This window comes from Brienomyrus brachyistius, chromosome 5 (assembly GCF_023856365.1).
Source record: "Brienomyrus brachyistius isolate T26 chromosome 5, BBRACH_0.4, whole genome shotgun sequence".
NCBI lineage: Eukaryota > Metazoa > Chordata > Actinopteri > Osteoglossiformes > Mormyridae > Brienomyrus > Brienomyrus brachyistius.
Window position 1 is genome coordinate 10,575,588 of NC_064537.1, and position 19,631 is coordinate 10,595,218.

At 47.4% G+C, this 19,631-nt stretch overlaps 2 protein-coding genes across 15 annotated transcripts in view; both read right to left on the reverse strand.

The window, feature by feature from the left end:
* Nucleotides 1–490: 490 nt before the first annotated feature.
* Nucleotides 491–3,439, reverse strand: LOC125742061 (zinc finger protein Gfi-1b-like). The gene is given in 6 exon segments (XM_049013681.1): nucleotides 491–1,449; nucleotides 1,872–1,986; nucleotides 1,988–2,038; nucleotides 2,603–2,749; nucleotides 2,884–3,086; nucleotides 3,166–3,439. Coding segments are annotated over 6 exon segments (987 nt in total). The 3' UTR covers nucleotides 491–1,252.
* Nucleotides 3,440–10,967: 7,528 nt separating this feature from the next.
* evi5l (ecotropic viral integration site 5 like) overlaps nucleotides 10,968–19,631 on the reverse strand; it is a 44,416-nt gene continuing 35,752 nt past the window's right edge. For 5 of the 14 annotated variants that reach the window (XM_049013675.1, XM_049013674.1, XM_049013678.1 and 2 more), the window contains 4 exons: nucleotides 16,001–16,147; nucleotides 15,803–15,898; nucleotides 14,337–14,432; nucleotides 10,968–12,323 (listed from right to left, as the gene is read on the reverse strand). In XM_049013675.1, the coding sequence (XP_048869632.1) occupies nucleotides 12,054–12,323; nucleotides 14,337–14,432; nucleotides 15,803–15,898; nucleotides 16,001–16,147 (609 nt within the window). In that variant the 3' untranslated portion in view covers nucleotides 10,968–12,053. Of the gene's footprint in view, nucleotides 12,324–14,336; nucleotides 14,433–15,802; nucleotides 15,899–16,000; nucleotides 16,148–17,243; nucleotides 17,409–18,156; nucleotides 18,298–19,631 lie in introns of all 14 variants that reach the window. The other 9 variants (XM_049013680.1, XM_049013671.1, XM_049013679.1 and 6 more) reach the window with 7 other exon arrangements.

Sequence of the window (19,631 nt, forward strand, 5' to 3'; positions counted from 1 at the left end):
GTGTGTGGAGCGTTTGCAGCCATTATGTGTGAAGCCCTGATTGACATGGATCTCTCAGTGCACTGCTGTTGAAAGCCGGTTATCTGTAATAATCAGAGGCAGGTTGAATGTGTAGTGCGATGCAGTGTTTTTCCTTTATAACGCAGCTTGCGTTCACTCTCGTACTTCCTTTCGTAGGCTGAAACTTCCTTTTGTCTTGTTGCTGTGGTGTTCGTAGCGTTCGGTTTCACTTTGCTCTTCATTCTGATTAGATGCCGCTGCAGAATGATTTCTGCAGTGGGTACATTTATCCATCTTCAGGACCTGGGTCTGCCAGCAAGGTGACACTGACAGAACCGCTTGCGTCTGGATCAGGCTCAGTCGCCTCGATCTCTCTCTGCCATTCATTCCCCAGTCCCACATTTAATTTCTCTTATTCTATAAAATACTATTGAATTAAATTGAATCTGCTGGCCTTAGAAGGGAGAATGAAGTGATAGGATATTGTGGTGTCTGAGAGCAGAAGGAGTCTTATCCCAACATAACGCTGCTTCCCTGGCACATTTGTTTAAAGGCAGTTTGAGTCTAACAAACCAAACAGGCAAATGGGGGACTTTCCTGAAGCCGTTCTGGTTTTCTGAGGAGCGGCTGTAATTTAACCAAGTAACTGCTGCAGCTCGAATGCATTCTGCTGATCCATGATGATGGGTATTTTTAACCTTTTCGCACCGAGTTAAGCTGTGTGAACAGTGGGGCTCACTGCCCGATGCATACAAGTTAATGACAGGAAGCAAGCTTTGCGATTCATTCGTCTCACCACCAAAGTGGAAATCCTGCAGCGATGTATACAGTAAGAACTAACCAGTGCTGTTCCTTTGAAATGCCGATAGCATTTTATGATACCCAGAAGCTCAGAAAAAAAGTAAAGTAAGCGCCGCGGGAGAGATTCCAGAAATGACGGCCGCCTGGGGGGTGGGGTGGAATGGGGGGGGGCATTCTGGTGCACAGTCCTCGCTGAAACAGTGTCGTCATGTACAGAGGGCTTTCTGTTCAGCCTGTGTGTGGGCCGTATCGCCATAACAGAATGGCAAAGGTCGTGGCCCTTTAGGCGCAGAGGCAGTGCGTGACTGGCGATGGGAAATTAAAATTTGTGAATGTACACAGTCAGAGTCATGATGTGTGGGCCGAGCAATGGAGGTGAGTGGTTTGTTTAATGCCACAGGTTGACGTGTTAGGCGCGCTGCGCGTGCATGTGTGCGTGTAGCTTTTTCCCTCAGCTCTCCGCGAATACGCCGTTGTGTCCGCAGTGCAGTTCCTGGTGTTGCCGCAGGTCCACCTTGCGCTGGAAGCCCCGGTGGCAGCTGGGACAGGGGAAGGGACGGTATCCGTCGTGCTTGCGGCTGTGCGTGATGAGGTTCGAGCTCTGGCTGAAGGCCTTGCCGCACACCTGGCAGACGTGGGGCTTCTCGCCTGCGGGGCAATCAGAGATGGACGACGGGCTTTAAGTGATCCTTCTGAAAGATGATGGCCCTTGGAGTGCCCCTTCCCTGTCAATCACTGATTCAAAACAAACGATTGGCTAATGATAAGCCTTGCCCCTCTGTATGAATTTTGGGCCCCTCTTATGCCCGCCACCTTAAAAATCCTAGATATGTCCCTGGATATACTGTCCTTAAGTTGACATCAATGAGCTGAGGACAAATGCTCCAGTATCAAGCTGTTCTGATGCAAGTATGATTCCAAAGTCAGCTCCCTGTGCTTGGATATCAGGGAATGTGAATATTACCAGTTCACCAATAGACGGCCCAGATTCTACAACACATATGGTATCAAAAATACAGAAATGCCCTAAGACCCTTAAGCACCCCTTGTGGACGCCAGTGCGCACTGACCTGTGTGGATGAAGGTGTGCTTCTTCATGTCAGACTTCTGGTGGAAGCGCTTGCTGCAGTACTGGCAGGGGTAGGGCCGCGTGTTCGAGTGGATGAGTAGGTGTGTGGACAGAGTGGGACGAGCGCTTGAACACCTTGCCGCACACCTTGCAGGTGAAATTCCTCTCCTGGAACAGAACCAACCTGTGTGCTAAAGAGGTTCTGTTCTGCTGAGCGGTGCTGACACCGCGAACCGTCACCTAAAGGCTGTGCGGTATCAGCGACGGTTCAAGTTGCTTTGATTAGAAGAGACAAGTGTAATGCTGAACAATATACAATTTTAAAAATGAAATCTACTAATAAAATCCATCCATTTTCCAAACTGCTTATCCTACTGGGTCGCGGGGGGGTCCGGAGCCTATCCCGGAAGCAATGGGCACGAGGCAGGGAACAACCCAGGATGGGGGGCCAGCCCATCGCAGGGCACACTCACACACCATTCGCACACACATGCACACCTACAGGCAATTTAGCAGCTCCAATTAGCCTCAGCATGTTTTTGGACTGTGGGGGGAAACCGGAGTATCCGGAGGAAACCCAGGTGGAGACTCGAACCCGGGTCCCAGAGGTGTGAGGCAACAGTGCTAACCACTGCACCACCATGCCGCCCCCACTAATAAAATGAATGTCTATATATCCCTTGAATTATCCATAAACAAATCAGGGATCAAGGAAACAGGGACCAAACTCACCTTTACTCTGCCATTTACTCCTGTGTCCGGCCTGAAGTTATATGGCGGGGCGCGCTCGTTGCTGTAAGCAGCCAATGGGACAGTCAGCCTCGTGTCACGTGACCAGATCATATGAGTAGTGTCCAAACTCGAGGCAGAGGGAAACATCTGCAGGGCAGTCAGATCAGCACGTAGACATTCAGACGAGACAGGACTGGCTGGTGAAGCAGGCCACAGCTCCCCCTGCTGGTTGGCTGTGCCCTGGGAGGTCGTAATGGCATCCGAATGCAGAATGACCTTACCTTGCTACACGCGAGACACCTGCATACAGAGCAATGGTGGTTACCAAGCTCTCCTTGATCCGGCGCCCCCTGCTGGTGGTTCAGGATGGTATTCAGCAGTTTCTCAAAATGTAACTCTTTCTGCGGAACCCCAGAACACAGTGGGGCCCACGGCAATGATGGAGAGGGCAACAAAGTCGGCACTGCTATGTGGTCTGAGTGCTCTGTGAGAGTGCAGAGTAGGAGTTTAGAATAAGTACTTTGATGCAGGGAGGAGTGTGGTATGTGCGTGTGTTTCTGTACCTGAGGACCAAGCAGGGTGTTGGTGGCCGTCCGTCACAGAGCCTGGAAGCTGGAGGGTGTGACGAGGGCATGGGGAGGGGGTGTCTCGACACTGAGGCTCCACAGCAAGTGACGTGGCATTCGGGGGGGGAGGCCCCGGCGACGGTGGCTCCGCCGAGAGTCTACAGGGCTGCTCAGTTCGGTGAGTGGAGATGGTCGACCTGGGACTCTCATCTAGAGGTCGCAGAGAGTGCGATCCTGCCCTCTTACTCTTGACCAGGAATGAGCGAGGCATGGCAGGAGGGAGGGGGCTGGGTTTGAGGTCAGCTACAAAGACAGAGAGACGGGGGACTTGTGAAAAAGGTCAGCTACAAAGACAGAGAGACGGGGGACTTGTGAAAAAGGACATTGAGTATCATGAGGCTTGGAACCCCTGTGTGCACTTATCGCTGTATATAGTACTCTGCATACACCGATCCCTGTATTCAGTACTCCTGCACGCTTATTTGTATATACCATACATCACCTATTGGCATTTAATAGCACATAACCATAACTTGGTGTTGTTTTGGTGTAGCTTAATTGAGGTGCTTATTGGTGTTTTATGTGATATTCTTAGTTAATTTAATGCCTCTTATTGTATCATTTGTTATCTTAATAATCTACTAACTGGAGTTATGCTGTTCAGCACTTTGATTAAACATATCGCATTTAACCGAAAATGTGCTGCAGGAATAAACCTAACTTTTCTTTTGACATTCAATGATCCCTGTTCACTCATTCGTATACGCTATCCACCAGTCTCGTGTTTATGGTACGCCATATACCCTTACTACCACATAGCGTATGTTGCGTATACCAGTCGCTCTATACCACACACTCATCACTATATGCTGATTATTGTATAGCGTCTTTAATCTCCGTATGAGTCAACTTTGATGTAGATGTCGATTGAATTTCGGTTATGGTTTGACACGTTAAAATTTAATGCCTATTCATATTTCCGGTACTGAAATTAAAATACATTTTAAAATGTCAAAAATTAAACATGGAATTATCACGAAATGATCTAACATTGAAATAATAAAACATGATTAATTTGACTTAGATGAATAGATTTTTATCAGGTGCTTTCAGGGGACATGACATCAGTGGCATTCGGTTGATATTAGATCAGTATCGTGTCATCGTGTCAAACGGGCTTCACTTCAGAGATGAAAGCAAAATGCCAGCAGACACGGGCGCAGCTCTCAGAAACCATGGCGTGTGAGAGACGCACCTTGAAATGAAAACGCTAAAACCAAGTCAAAAAGGAAAACAGCAGTGATTCTCTAAAAAACCTCAAACACCTACTACCTCTATGGGGGAAACGGCGCGTTTAACAAGCGGGGCTGAACAATCGTGTGTATAGTATACTTAGTATATATATAGTATATAGTATATAGTATATAGTAGCTATATATATATATATATATTATATAGAGGCCAAGTGTATGTATGTATGTTTGTTTATATATTATATATATGTATGTAAATAGGCCTATTTTTTTAATACAGTGAAACTTTTTAGATGGCTGTTTACCGTTCTCATCACGTAATGTAAATCGGTCTGTCACCCTCGTGCCGGACTACTCTAGGCACCGTGTTTCAAACTGAAAACAAAAACAACTTAGTCACCACCAGGACCGTGAAATCGCAATTAAAATTGTTCCTAATTTCTACCAGGAATAACCAACACCCATGAATGAGGACACAAACCCCGCCCCCCACACCCCCCCGCCCCCCCTCCCCGCCCCCCCCACGCTGCACATTCGAAAGAGCTCAGGAGATCATGAGGTTATAGAAAAGCCACGAAGGGCTGGAGAACATGGAGCAGCTGCAACGCCTCGATATGACCGGACACCCAGGCAGGCGAGACCGTCAGGGGTCGAAGCGTAACAGCACCGGTTATGATTCCACAGCATCATGCATGCTATGCTGGGTGACCAAGTAACTTTCCAGCTAAGAGACAGAAAAATCTCCGCCATACGTCTTCCCTGAGTTAGGCGGTCGCAATGACTGCAACCGAAGCTGACTGTTGGGAACTGTAGCCAGAATCAGACTAAGGTCTGACCCCGGGGAAAAGTTTGATTCTATTTCAAGACGAAAGATAAACACAACAATTATAAGCATAATAATAAACAAAATGACAGATTCTTATGCTGAAATTACAGATTATGATCAAACACAAAAAAACTGAATTCTGTCACACCATTCTGTTAAACCTTAAACATATATGAATCTTTAAATTTAACAATTTTAAAACATAATATTTAGATTCAGTCGGTCACTGTGATCCTGGACTAGTTCGGTGTTTTAAAAGCGGATCATGTATAATTTTTGTTAAGTTTTGAGGTAAACGTTAATGTACAAATTTCATGTCACCTAACTGTTCTCAACTCAAGATCTTTAGCTGACACGTTTTTTAGATAACTGTGATTTTTAAACACACGCAACATGCAAATAAATTTAGTATAATTAGTTTCAGGGACGGATAGAAAATTAGACTGCAGTAGGATACAACAACAGGCCACAAATACAATCGGAAAGCAGGTCAGTAAAACCTTTTTCGCAAAACGGCCGGTTTTTAGGCCTATTGCAATGTTGCACCTTCTGTTGATGGATTCGGTGCATTTTATTAACAGCCGAACAGAAGCCGTAAGTCACAAATACTCATTCCATGAAGATCATTTCATTTGTTTTCATGTAGTTTTATTTAAAGATTCGTTGCTCGGGAGAGGATTGACAATAATTAAATCGGTAAGTGAATGTTATAATTAAATGAAAATAATTAACGAGCAAAGGGAGCTATTGTGAAGATCAGGGGCCAAGTTAAATTTACCTGGGGCTCCACTCATTTATTTATTTTAGAACAAACAGAGATGGGACCTAACAACGGCGATGATAGCTGCATAGCCTTGTCTGCTGGTTAAGTGTATACTGCACTTAGGAAAAAGCCCTGAGCTCTAGTGGTCCCCTTCCTCAACCATGCACAGCTGTCTCCATGGCAGTTTAACTCCACAGTGCACCTGCGTCTAACCCCCCGCAGCTGAGGTTTGAGTGCCCAACTGCAGAAACAGCAGCGGGTGGAATGCGACTCCAAATCCTTTGCCTCAGATTGCAGTGAAGCATATACTTGCTTTACCCCCCCCAAGGCAAAACGAAAAAAAAAAAAACAAAACAAAAACAAATTTTTAACAAAAACATGCTTTTTTTTTTTTTTTCCCCTCCGTGTTCCGCGCAGACGAACAGCTGCGATCAACATACCGGGCGTAAAAACATGCAGACATGCCACCTGCAGACACCACTCGAGGCCCATCAGCCGCAAGTTACTTGCTTCACAACCGTTTATATGCAGCTTGCATTAACTGGGCTGCAGCCACAAATCGCCGCAGCTCAGTTGCAGTAAACGGCTTTAAAATGCAACAGGAGCCGCTACTCTGCTCGGATACACCAACATATTCACTTCAGAATTTAAGGAGCCGCACTGGCCAAAGTCCGGCCGTATTAGTGATGAGAAACTTTATTTCTAAAAGAAATAAAATAGTTTCCTGCATAACGCGTGTGTATATTTTTTAACTATATAGGATTTTTAAAACTCATTTGCATTATTCAAATTAAAATTGCAATTAATAAAAAATAATCCTTATAGTTACAATGATAGTTTAATGTAGGCCTATATTTTAATGTATTATCACTGAAGCAACAACTAAATGATGCCTTGTAGGGACGTTTCATACTGAAGGCTTACAGAAGCATCATTGTATATTTCTCTAGGGGATGTAAAAGGACAAATGGCACATGGTTCATGGAGCACTGCATCTCCAACTGCAACATGTGTTTCAAAATTTGTGCAGTGAATTCAGTCTGCTACCAACAGATTTCCCACTTGAAAGAGTCCCTGTCCAACGAGGAGGTATTCTAGGGTGACAAACGAAAGAACTTCTGATTTTTACGACACTTATCGGCTTGATCGCTTGCTTAGGCTGCAAAATCTAAACAAATACGAATGGAACAAGACAGAACAACGGCTGGAAGTTGAACACAGCAGTTTGAATAGATATTCTGCAGGTCTTTTTGGAGGTGGGAATGAACACGTTAACGATATTATCCACTTACAGGGCCAAACCCATCGAGAGGAACAAGGACGTTTTTCAAAGTGAGAAGAATCCTGATACTCACCAGAATTATCAGATTATTACTGATATTAAAACCAAATTATGTGAAGTTGCTGTGTTGAGAAAGGAGGATGAGTATGGAGCTGAAAAATAAATCCACTCTCAGCTGTTAATCACCATTATCCTCTTGACAGTCAATAAAAACAACTTCTTCTGCACAGAGCAAAAGTCTTTTAAAAAAGTCACTATCTCTTTCCCTCTCCTCTTCTCCTCCGTTCCACCAAGGGCAGTTTGGCTTGAGAGCAGCGTGGAAACGACCAACGGTGGTAAATCACAGAGGGGTGGCGAGCCGGCCCAGGGTGCGGGAGCGAGCGGCACTGAGACGGGGAGGTGCGCGGTGCGTACCTTTGAGTCACTCAGCAGAGGACGACCGCAGACAGCTTCCTCCCTTGCTAACAGGCAGCCCGGGGCTCGATTAGGGCGCCTCCTGTGCACCGCGGCCGTTGGTGAGGCACACGAAGCAGGTCAGAACAAAAAAAAAAAAGAAAAATGAAACTTTACACCGTGACGTGGGTGACAGCAGGAAGAAAAGGAGAAAGTCCCACCCCAAATGTCTAAGAGATTCAGACAGCAGCTGTCTGATTGTTAAACAACTTTTCTGTCTGTCTTTCCGCAGAGGGTAACGGTGATGCATTCGCTTAGTGGACGGCAGCATTTCAGCTGACGTCCTCTTACGAGATGGCATCTCGCATTGACTGATGAGGGAAAAAGCACTTAAGTTATGTACATCAACTTGTTGTTCTCCTGACAGGTCACACGGGCTGCTGAGTCCTTCTCACTCGAAAGCCAAAGTGAGTCTGAGGCTTCACAGCTTCATACCTGTCAAACGGCATCGACCGCGTACCGAAAATGGCCCCGACCAGCGTGGAGGAGAGCAGGGGAGCCGAGGAGACGCATGGACGGGGGCGGGGACTTCGCCACAACCACACGCTTTGAGGAACCCAGTGCCCGACCTGCAAGCTGCAGACTTGCAGCTCAGGACTCGCGTCATCCATCACGGCCTGGAGAAACGACTGTAAGGTGACTGCGCGTGAAAGTGCCGGAGGAATGACAATGCCGAGAGCTCGTTCTGGGAAAAAAATGTACATTAAAATAACCATCACAGCGAGTAAAATAATGAAAGAAGGTCAGACCGCTGTCTCTCAAAAGTTGGACAGATTTGAAATTATGCGACTGAATAGGATAGAGCAAAAAATAAATAAATAAAAAAAGTGAACGAGAAAGGGAGACATTACTGGTAATTGAGGTGTAACTGGGAAGGCTGGCCTGAGTCAGCAGTCAGTGACTGGTCTGTAGAGAAACACACACACACACACCAGGGCCTCGTGATGCATGAGTGTTCAATATGCATGCAAGTCAGAAAAATCCCAGGCCAAAATCTCCTTTCTGCGAATGTACAGTGTAAATATTTATTTTTTTTACCATTCACTGAACACTGAATCCATTAACATTTTCAACATCATCATCATCTTCATCAACAATATCACCATTATAGCAGTCATCCTTAGAGTGGGTTTGGAACATCACATGGTTAGACCGTAGGACAGGGTGACGGTGGTGTTGGGGGGGGGGGGGGGGGGGGGGTACGGTTGTTAATGGAAGGGGAACAACGGAACAGGGATCTGGGAGCAGCATCTCTGTAGGAGAAATCCTCACCTTCATGTCTGACAAAACAATTTTCTGTTTAATGAAAGACAGCAAATATACGAATGGAACACCGCTGCCCTTCAGGCATACCCATGACGATGCCAACTAGAGGCTGAAATATCACGCCAAAATCTAGTCATCGTTACCGTTACTTCAGTCCTAATAATGACAGTGCCAACTGCCATAACTTCACAGCAACACGATGATTTTATGGTATACAGTCTGTCCGCAAACTAAACCCACCATGCTAAGTTAATTGAAGGCTAGTCGTCGTCCTTTCCAGAGCATCTCCAGTGCTATTAATGTGATTTTCATGGAACCATGGGATGGAGAGTCTGAGAATGTCAGCCTAGAAGACCTGCGTGAGCCTTCAGCAGCGGCCGACGGGCATTTGGCTGTTATAACTAGGGTAGGTGGTTTGACACCACTGTCTGTTTCAGGGTCAAACACTAACTTTAAACAGTCACTTTCCCTACCTGGTGTAGGAGGAAAGTCAACCTACTTTCAAAAGTCATGGAAAGCAGATGCGTTACGAAAAGAAAAAACAAAAAATCTTAAGATTACTATATATATTCTATATATTTGTTTTCCTGTGGCTGGCCTGGATACCATCACAAGTTCATTTGCATCAGTTCTTGTGAGTCACTGGCTGTTCAAGGAAATCTCTCAGGGCGGCGGGGGGGGGCAGAGTTCCACTTCAAGAACACGAACTTCTCCATCAACCACGAGATGATGGAATCAACATCACGACCGCGAGGTAACCTTCTCAAAAATCATCCGAGGGCCCCATTGTGACGGAGAGTTAAACTGCGAACTAAAACACTTACCAGTCTACCATCTGTAACGTAGCACTTGGTCCAGGGTGTCTCTGTATACAGCAAAACCAACTCTTTGATGTTAATGTCACAAAAAACATTTAGAATTCCTTCCTAAAGGTTTACACTGGTTACCCCAGACCCCAGAACGGTGTAAACCAGTTACCAGACAGTTTTCACTCGTTGGAGGTCAGGAACATGCAGAAGTGAAGCGGAACGACCAGGCCAGATTGGCGGCTAAAACGAACCAACAAGTTCTGCCAAATCATCAGAATTATAATAGTAATAGTGTGAGGTCCCATAACACTGCATGAAAGCCTCCGCAGCCCCGTAACACGTCCCCTCGATGGGCGTTTATACTTTAACAAATGAAAAAATATGTGCTTCATCATACAGTGCATATTTTAACATCATATCTGTATCCATGGATAGTACACGATCTATGTATATTTGAGGGCTATATTACCAATAAAGATTCTCCAGTAAGGCCCGTCTCCAAATCCAGGCACCAGTGTTTCGCCGGGCCTCATGTGAACAACCATAGCAGCTCTCCTGGCCCTTATCCTGCTCACACTAACATTATTTTAATCACGGTTAATACTCTGGGCCATTAAAACCTCCGGCAACACATCACTTCCACAGACACTCAGACACAAACCTAGCAGGACGTCGGCTTTCCTTGGAGGCAGCCCTATTAGGCCTCGGTGTTGGGGCAGCAAACCAGCGAGAGGCATCGTCAGGCTGTTATACAGAACTGAAGTCAAAACGGAGACGACACTCTGAGCGCCGCGCCGAAGCAGGCAGAGGCTGACCCAGCAGGAGGCGCTGTGAGCGCCGCGCCAAACCACGCAGAGGCTGACCCAGCAGGAGGCGCTGTGAGCGCCGCGCCAAACCACGCAGAGGCTGAACCAGCAGGAGGCGCTGTGAGCGCCGCGCGAGGTAAAGGGTTTGAAATGAAAGCTGCAGTAACTGTAGATTTTCTTTACTGCCATGGTTCCAGAAAGGGACTCGCGCCCCTGAAAGCGCTGCCTCACGGCCCCCCTCCCGTCCTGACAGCCGCTGGACAGTCCGGAGAGGCTCGGGACTGCCGGAATGTTCACAGTATGGTTGGCCAACTGACAGGGAGAGCATGTGTGTCTGTGGGGGGGGGGGGGGGGGGGGTACATCGTAATTTAAACGCAACACAATAAATAACAGAAGGATAGGTAGCAGCCCGGCGTTTTCCATCCCGCGTCGCCTCTGTGGCCTGGCCAGCCCCGGGGTGGCGATTGGCACAGAAGAGCAAGACGACGAAAAAAAAAAAAAAAATGGCTTCCGTCACCATTAACTATTTATGTATATTTTGTGTCGATTTATAAAAAAATAAAAAAATATCAAAATAAATACGCATAACTTATAACATTAAAAAACAAGATTTGGCAACGTTGAGCTCCTTGAAGTTCTGACGCCTTCCGACTTTACAGGTAAGAAATTATGATGAATCGGCCTCCCTTTGTCCGCAAGGTATAGACACACAGACACACATAAACAGTCATATATTATTAATCTTTCGTCTCTATCGCCTAAATGAACCCTATAGTAGTAAAAGTGACCATGCTTCACCTCCTGCTCTTCCTTAGCCCACCCCTTTCCTCCTCTATTCTCCAGGGAAGCCCCACCTCCTCAGCGATGCTCAATTGTCACTGGCTGTAGTGTGTATATGTTGGGCGAGTCGAGCCGGTAGAGGGCGGAGCTTTGTGAGGGGGTGACGGAGCACACGTTTGAGGACAGATCGAGGAGCAGCCATCCAAAAGGCAAAGGGGGGAGGGCACGGGCACCACAGGAAGTGAGAGCACGCAGCCACGACCCCCGCGGCAAGGTTAAAGTGGATCAGGCTGGGGATACACAGTGAGAACGTCACCGTTTTAAACATCCACACGGTGGCTAATACTTAGCAGTCGACATAGAATCGGAGAGAAGTCTGCCGTCCCAGCTGACTTATCTGAAGGTGTTCAGTACCATCGGAGCAGAGGGTCCAGGAGAGTCACTTGGATCCCCTGGACAGAATCCTGTGCATCTCTTATTGGGGCGGCAGGTTTGCAAAAGGGAGTTTTAGTTCTCAGTGACCTTGTTCGTAATACTCGCAGCTCCCAGAGGGTCAAAGGGTTTGGCACAGCTCGTTATGGGGGGTAGGGGTGTGTGTGTGTGGGGTGGGGGGAGGGGAGGTAGAACATGACCCTGTAGCGCCCCCTCAGTGATCCAGGGGCTCCGGACATGCCATGTCGACCTCGCCGGTCCTCTCCTCGCCCTCGCTGTCGGTGCCTCCTTCGCTGTCCAGCCGGGGCGAGGGATGGCAAGGCGCGGAGGAGAGGGTCGCATACAGCGTCTTGGCCGGCAAGAGCTCCTCCTCCCAGCTCAGAAAGTCACCCTCCACTGAGGCGGGGCTTGCTAGAGACAGGTCCTGCAGGCATCCTCCTCCCAGGCTCTGGAATCGGTGGGGCTGGCCACGCAACTGCCTGACCTGAGGTTAAAAGAAAAATATAATGAATGTAGTTTTAGTGGTGGTGGGGAGGGGCCATCCATCCATCCATCCACCTCTAACTGCTTATCTTGGTCAAGGCTGCAGAGGGCCTGCAGTCTACATAAAACATGTATAAGTAAAAGAGTTTATGTGTTCAGAAAAGATTAGAACACATCTACAGTCTATTGAAAGGGCTCCAAATCAGGTTTAAAAAAATTAAAATGGCGCTCACACACATCCGTCTCTGCAGTACTACAGGCTAATTTTACAGCCCCAGCTCCATGACCTATTTCCACACAGACGGCGCCGTGGTCGGACCCCTCAGCAAAGCAGAAACGGAGAAGGTGGGGGGGCAGGTCGGCGGTTGTGTGTATGTGTGTGTCAGTGTGTGTTAGTGTGTGTGTGTGTGTGTGTGTGTATGGGAAAGCATGATGGAGCCGTCAGGCCGGATCAGTCTATGGGGAAAACGTGATGGACAGATAAACTGCAGCACAAAAATCAGAGACGCTGTGGTTGTGGTTTCTGCTCGCCGACTGCAATTCAGATTTTGTCTGTACGAGTCTGAGGGGCTTTTCTGGCACGATGCAGTGAAGAAGAAAAAAAGAAAAAACACGCCCCGTTCCAGTTAGTCTGGGTGAGCGGAGGGCAGGGGCCACCAGTGCAAGCGGCTGTCTCTCCAGGCACATGTGGACCTGGGCCCTGCCCCGTTCAGCCTGCTCCCTGCCCCGTTCAGCCTGCTCCCTGCCCCGTTCAGCCTGCTCCCTGCCCCGTTCAGCCTGCTCCCTGCCTTCGCGTGACAGCGCCTCCCCTCAGTTTCCCCCCGGTACGTCAGCTGCGGATTCCACCGTGACTCAGGCCGTAAATCTCAGACTGCTTGGGAGGTCAGGTCACCGATTTTTCCCTTCAGCACCAAATCGGGGGGGGGGGGGGGGGGTGAGGGGTGGGAGAAAAAGGGGGGGAGGGCACACCTGTGGTTAACCAGAGGAACACTCACTATGACTGAGATCCACTGTGCTCACGCCCACACTTTCCTGGTTCTGCTGCCCCGACTGTCAACTGAATATTACCGCATGCAAGCGAAAAACAAACATCTTCAAATGCAAAATCAAATACAATAAATCACTACAGCACCAGGCTTTGGGGGAGTTAAAATTAACATTAAACTTCTATGTCAGCCACGCTGTTTTGTGAACATAGAGACTTCCTCCAAAGCTGAAACCGCTTATCCCCAGTTCAACCGGAGATAAAAGTCATAGGAGACCCCAGGACATCACGTCATGAGGGTCGAGGCGATACACGCCTCCTCTGCTGTGACTGATGCGCTTTTTGTGCGGACTGTCAGCAAATTCCTTGGCGTTAAGGACACCAGCAACAACGTCTTAATCTGTGCACCCAAACAGAGGAGATGGTCACCATAACAAGGAGTCTTTCGAATGACGAGGTGAATCAAAATGAAAACACTCAAATCGTAACAATTTCAGATTTCAGTACTTTAAAATAACCTAAACAAGACGGCGAGAGAGAGAGAGAGAGAGAGAGAGAGACTGAATCAAGTGACAAAGTCACGCTCTGCTTCTCTTGGGATGAGTAATCAGTAACCTGAGCCATCAGTACCTTCATCATAGTGGGCACAGATTTTCTCAGTGGTGTGCGTTTGCGTGCGAGACCTTCCAATATATTAAAATAGCCTCTCGCGCACGCACACACACGCACACACACACACACACACACGACCACATCTTACATGTGTATAAAGGTTTCGGCTTTTCGGCATGATTGGGGGGAGGGGTGCTCGATTACAAGAATGATCTTTCCACTGAAGCGATTCTGGGACGTCAAAGCCTCACATGACACCCTCATGGTGTTCTCCGTTTGCGTGAGAGCGATGGATGACAGAAACAGCTCACACAGTGCAGGAGGCTCGCCATGCAGTGTGAAGGGGGGGGGTACCAGTCTGCACACTGGGCTACATGCAAAGGTCAAAGGGCACCCGTGTCCCGGCATGGTTCTGACCTCGTTTTTCAGCTCGGCGACCTGCTCCCGCAGCTGTGTGATGTACTGGCTGGAGTCCGTGTGGTTCAGCTGACCCTGAATCCGGCCCTCCTCCTTCTGCGGCAGGCAGAGAGGGCAACACCCAGTCAGCTTCCTGGTAAGACCCTAATGGACACTATACCGGCAAACCTCACACACACACACACACAGTCGTGTACTCATATCTTTTTGGGGACCGCTCATTCATTTCTATGGGAATAATGCTAATGCTAACCTTAACCCCTACGCAGCCCTAACCATAACCAGAAGTAACCAAGCAAAATACGAGTTTTTCCGTTTTTAGTTTTTTCATTGCAGTCAAGGATTTTTTTTTATAAAATAAGAGTTTTCCCATATGAGGTACAGGAAACTGGTCCCCACAAGCTAAGGTATACCTGGATCACACACACACACACACACACACACACACACACTATGGCAGAAGTCCTCGATGCTTAGCCTTTAAGACAACACGTCTCTACACAGATGCTAACCCTTCACAATAATACTCCACCAGGGATGCTTAATTTCTATGATAATATAATATTCTTCCACCATATATACAGTGTCTCTATAATGGGTCATTCCATTGTAACCCAACATTATGTATGTAACCCAATGGGCACGAGGCAGGGAACAACCCAGGATGGGGGCCCATCGCAGGGCACATTCACACACCAGTCACTCACACACGCACACCTACGGGCAATTCAGTAACTCCAATTAGCCTCAGCATGTCTTTGGACTGTGGCAGGAAACCGGAGTGGCATACAAATTATTCATATGAAATTTGGCATGCGAGTTAAACAACATGCTTTTTTGTTTCTTTTTAATAAATGTTTCGTTTGGGATATATCCCCATTTTATACCAAGGTTAGCAAATAATTCAGTGTTTTCTTTTGAGCTGTGACTTATTTACCATTACAGTTCAGCATTTTCCTACTACACGGCTCAGCAACAGCTCGCTGGGATGCACACACAGACCTGCTTCTTAATGATATGCCCAAACTGCATTTTCTGGGTTATGAAAAATCCTCTGAAAAGTCTAAAATACTTTGCACACTTTAGACAGAACATTAGGGACAGACGCACTTTAGGTTATTTCTGTGAAAAATGAAGATGAAGAGAGAGAGAAGTTCAGAGCCCTCACACTCTTTAGAAATATTTTTAGTGTGGAAGCAAGTGAACAGTCCTTTCCTGAAAATTAAGTGAAAAAAAATGTTACCCATGGCCCCACCTGCCTTTTGTGAGACTTCAAAATAGCATTTTTTTTTATTTGGGGTACCTGACTCATGAAGGAGACCGAGTAACAGGTCAGTGTTTTAAATACACAGATGTCCTTTATCATGAAAAGCTTCTTCTTCCTAAGAAACTATACCTGAGGCATGCAGCTATGACAGTAAAAAAATGATCCCATGCTGTTGCCCTGGCGTCCTTTGTTCACATACCTGGATCTCCAGTTCAGCGATCCTTAAACGTAGCTCAGCCATGGCGGCCATACTGTCCACCTCACGCAGGCGCACGGCCATCACCTCCTCCTTGCTCTGTTGAATGCAGCCCGACGGAGCACAGAATAAGAAACCAAAACAGCCAAAATTTTAAGGATTTACCACACCCGTAGCCACACAACTGGGCAGAGATTTCACCTTGCAGTCAGATACAGCCTGCTTCCTCTTCACCTCACTGAGTTGGCCCTGGAGGCCCTTATTCTGTGCAGTGAGGTACTGCACTTTCTCCTGCAGGGCGGCGCTCTCCTGCTCCTGCCGACTCACCAGCTTGCTGTGGATCTGGTTCTGAAAAGCACATAGTGGCAAACACTTTTTTTTTTTAAAAGCAAAGATGATATGGGAAAGAGGCTCAACGGGTAACACTTAATTACAGGTTCTACTCCCCCCTCCCCTCCCCCCCCCCCCCGTGTAGAATGTTGAGTCTGTTTTTTCTCTCTGGATTTGCATACGTTTCCTCTGGATACTCAAGGTTGCTCTCACAGCTTAAATGAATTGACCTGTGGGTATCCTGTGATGGACTGGCACGCTGTCCTGAAATCACCCCTGCCTTATACCCATAAGAGGAGGAAAGTTCAAGTTCAGAAAGTATAAATCCAGACCATGATTTTGTTTCAACCAACTAATTGAGTATAAAGAGTCAGTCACAGGGGGCGGCATGGTGGTGCAGTGGTTAGCACTGTTGCCTCACACCTCTGGGACCCAGGTTCGAGTCTCCGCCTGTATGGAGTTTGCATGTTCTCCCCATGTCGTCGTGGGGTTTCCTCCGGGTTCTCCGATTTCCCCCCACAGTCCAAAAATATGCTGAGGCTGATCGGAGTTACTAAATTGCCCATAGGTGTGCATGTGTGAGTGAATGGTGTGTGAGTGTGCCCTGCGATGGGCTGGCCCCCCGTCCTGGGTTGTTCCCTGCCTCGTGCCCATTGCCTCCGGGATAGGCTCCGGACCGCCCGCGACCCAGTAGGATAAGCGGTTTGGAAAATGGATGGATGGATGGAGTCAGTCACATAGTACTCCAGATGGTCGGTTGAATCAAAATCTTGGTCTGGATTTGTACTTTCTGAACCTGATCTTTCCACCTCTGATGCCCATGTGCTGCGATTAGATCCAAAACCGGCCCGCAACCCTGTACTGGATTAGTGGTGGATGAATGCATGCCAGCCTCATTGCCCTTGAACCCAAGTTCCTTCCATCACTGGACAAAGGTTACCATGCTGACAGGGTAAAGCACATTATTGTACACCTCAGGGAATTGTGGATATAGACTGAGTTTCATTTTGACGCAGCATGCTGTACCGCTACTAGCTGCACTAACACCTCCACAGCTGCAGGTGGCGCCCTTTCCTCCATCAGCACCCAGCATGGTAGCCGAGTCACCGCTCACCTGACTCTCCAGCTCCAGGACCTTCAGTCTGGCTTCCCGCAGCTCTGCCAAGGCCTGGGCCTCGCGCAGGCGTGCCGCCATCAGCTTGTCCTGCAGCTCGTTCATAGCGTTCTTCTTGGGGGACTCCTTCCAGTGGCCACCCCCGCTCCCACTGCTCCGTAACACCTGGACGGTTTCAACAGAAAACGGTCAGAAAAAACAAAACACAAAAAAAAAAAACCTACAGAGAATATTAGCTCAAGTCGTCAACAGGATCTTAATTAACAGTTGGTTCGATGAAAGCTGTCCAGGTCTCTCAGCGTCTAGATTGTATCATCAATTTATACATTTTTCTACATTCCCACATTGACTAATTATTTCCCGTGCCTTAAAATTTTCATGCTCGTGACTCATTTTCTAATCATCCCCTTTGTGGCCTCAGTTGTACTGTCGATGAAAAGATCAGTTAAATTACAGTATTATGCACAAGCCTGAGGCAGTCAAAAGAAATGTTTAAAGCTATTTATCTGGGTGGTAAGTACACTTGTGCTCAGAGCAAAAACACAGTTTAGCATTAGAGCATGTGCAGATTAAGAGTAACACAATTAAAAACTATTCACTGCTTCATTGATTTTCACAAGACCCCCTACCCCTGCAGCAGAGAGAGATGACAGCATGAAAACCACCCAGGCAAACGACTGAGCACCCAGCTCAAACTGCTTTCTTAATGTGGTCAGCAATGTGATTTGTCAAATGGGAGAAGCACAGGAAAGCTGAGGTGTATGAGACAGAGGAGATGCTGTCCTCCACGGCCTGGTCTGGGGGGTCCCCACCGTGACCAGCACCCCCAGTAACTGCCCTCGCCTTCTCAGTTCCCCGGTTAAGGCCGTCAAGCCCTTCGCTTCTGCATCTCATCAGCTCCCCCCCCCTGCACCGGCCAGCGCTGGTTCAGCTCGGTCACTGTCTCCTGCATCTCCCTGAAGCAGCGCAGAGTCTCCAGTTCCCTCAGCTTCACCAGCTTCAGCTCCTCCTGCAGCTGCGCTACGTTACTCTCGTCCGGCAGGGAGCTGTTCCTCTGGAATGCGACGCACAGCCACAGCAGTCAGCGATGCATGCTCGCATTGTTTTGCTTTCATACAGCACAAAAAAAAAAACAGTAAATGTGATGACAACAAGCAGTACTAGTAACATGAAAAGCACGGCATGTGCAAGAGGGTTAAAGTTGTTATATATTTGGAAGAAAGTGGCTCAGCAGGCTTGGCTACTGCGCCCATAACAGGAAGGTTGTCGAATCCCACGGTCAGCAGAATGATTTTACCACTGGGCACTTGTGCAAAGACCTTAACGCCGAGGGACTGTCTGACCCAGCTCTCTGAATCGTATGGGGCTTTGGATAAATTGATCTCCTAAATAAATAAATTGGAAAGTATCTAAGAAGACCTAAAAAGCACCAACATCACTGATAATGCACAGGACCAAACGTATAAGAATTAGGGATGGCAAAATTCACCAATTCGCATCAGTCTACCAGCACAGAAGTTCTCATTTTACTGGATTTAATTTGGGATAAACTCGTCGTTTCTAATAACTTTGCATCAGCCATAACCAAAAATTGAGAATGACACAAATATTCATTTTTACAAAGTCTTGATGGTTTCATTTAGATGCAATGGCAATTTGATATGTTCTCCAGAATGTTATGAAGAGTGATCAGATGGATGAATTGCAAAGTCCCTCTTTGCCATGAAAATGAACTTGAAATGAAAAATCCACTTCCACTGCATTTCAGTCCTGCCACAAAAGGACCTGCTGACATTATTTCAGTGATTCTCTTGTTAACACAGGTGACAGTGTTGATGAGGACAAGGCTGGAGATCACTCTGTCGTGCTGATTGAGTTAGAATAGCAGACTGAATGCTTTAAAAGGAGGGTGGTGCTAGACATCATTGTTCTTTCTCTGTTAACAATGGTTACCTGCAAGGAAACACATGCAGTCATCATTGCTTTGCACAAAAAGGGCTTCATCGGCAAGGATATTGCTGCTACTAAGACTGCATCTAAATCAAACATTTATCATCAAGATCTTGAAGGAGAGAGGATTGTTGTGAAGAAGGCTGCAGGGCGCCCAAGAAAGTCCAGCAAGCACCATTTCCAAAGGTTGATTCAGCTGCAGGATCGGGGCACCACCAGTGCAGAGCTGGCTCAGGAATGGCAGCAGGCAGGTGTGAGTGTATCTGCACACACAGTGAGGCAAAGAGTTTTGGAGGATGGCCTGGTGTCAAGAAGGGCAGCAAAGAAGCCACTTTTATCTCCAAGAAAAATATCAGTGGCAGACTAATATTCTGCAGGGATTGGACTGCTGAGGACTGGGGGTAAAGTCATTTTCTCTGATGAATCACCTTTCTGATT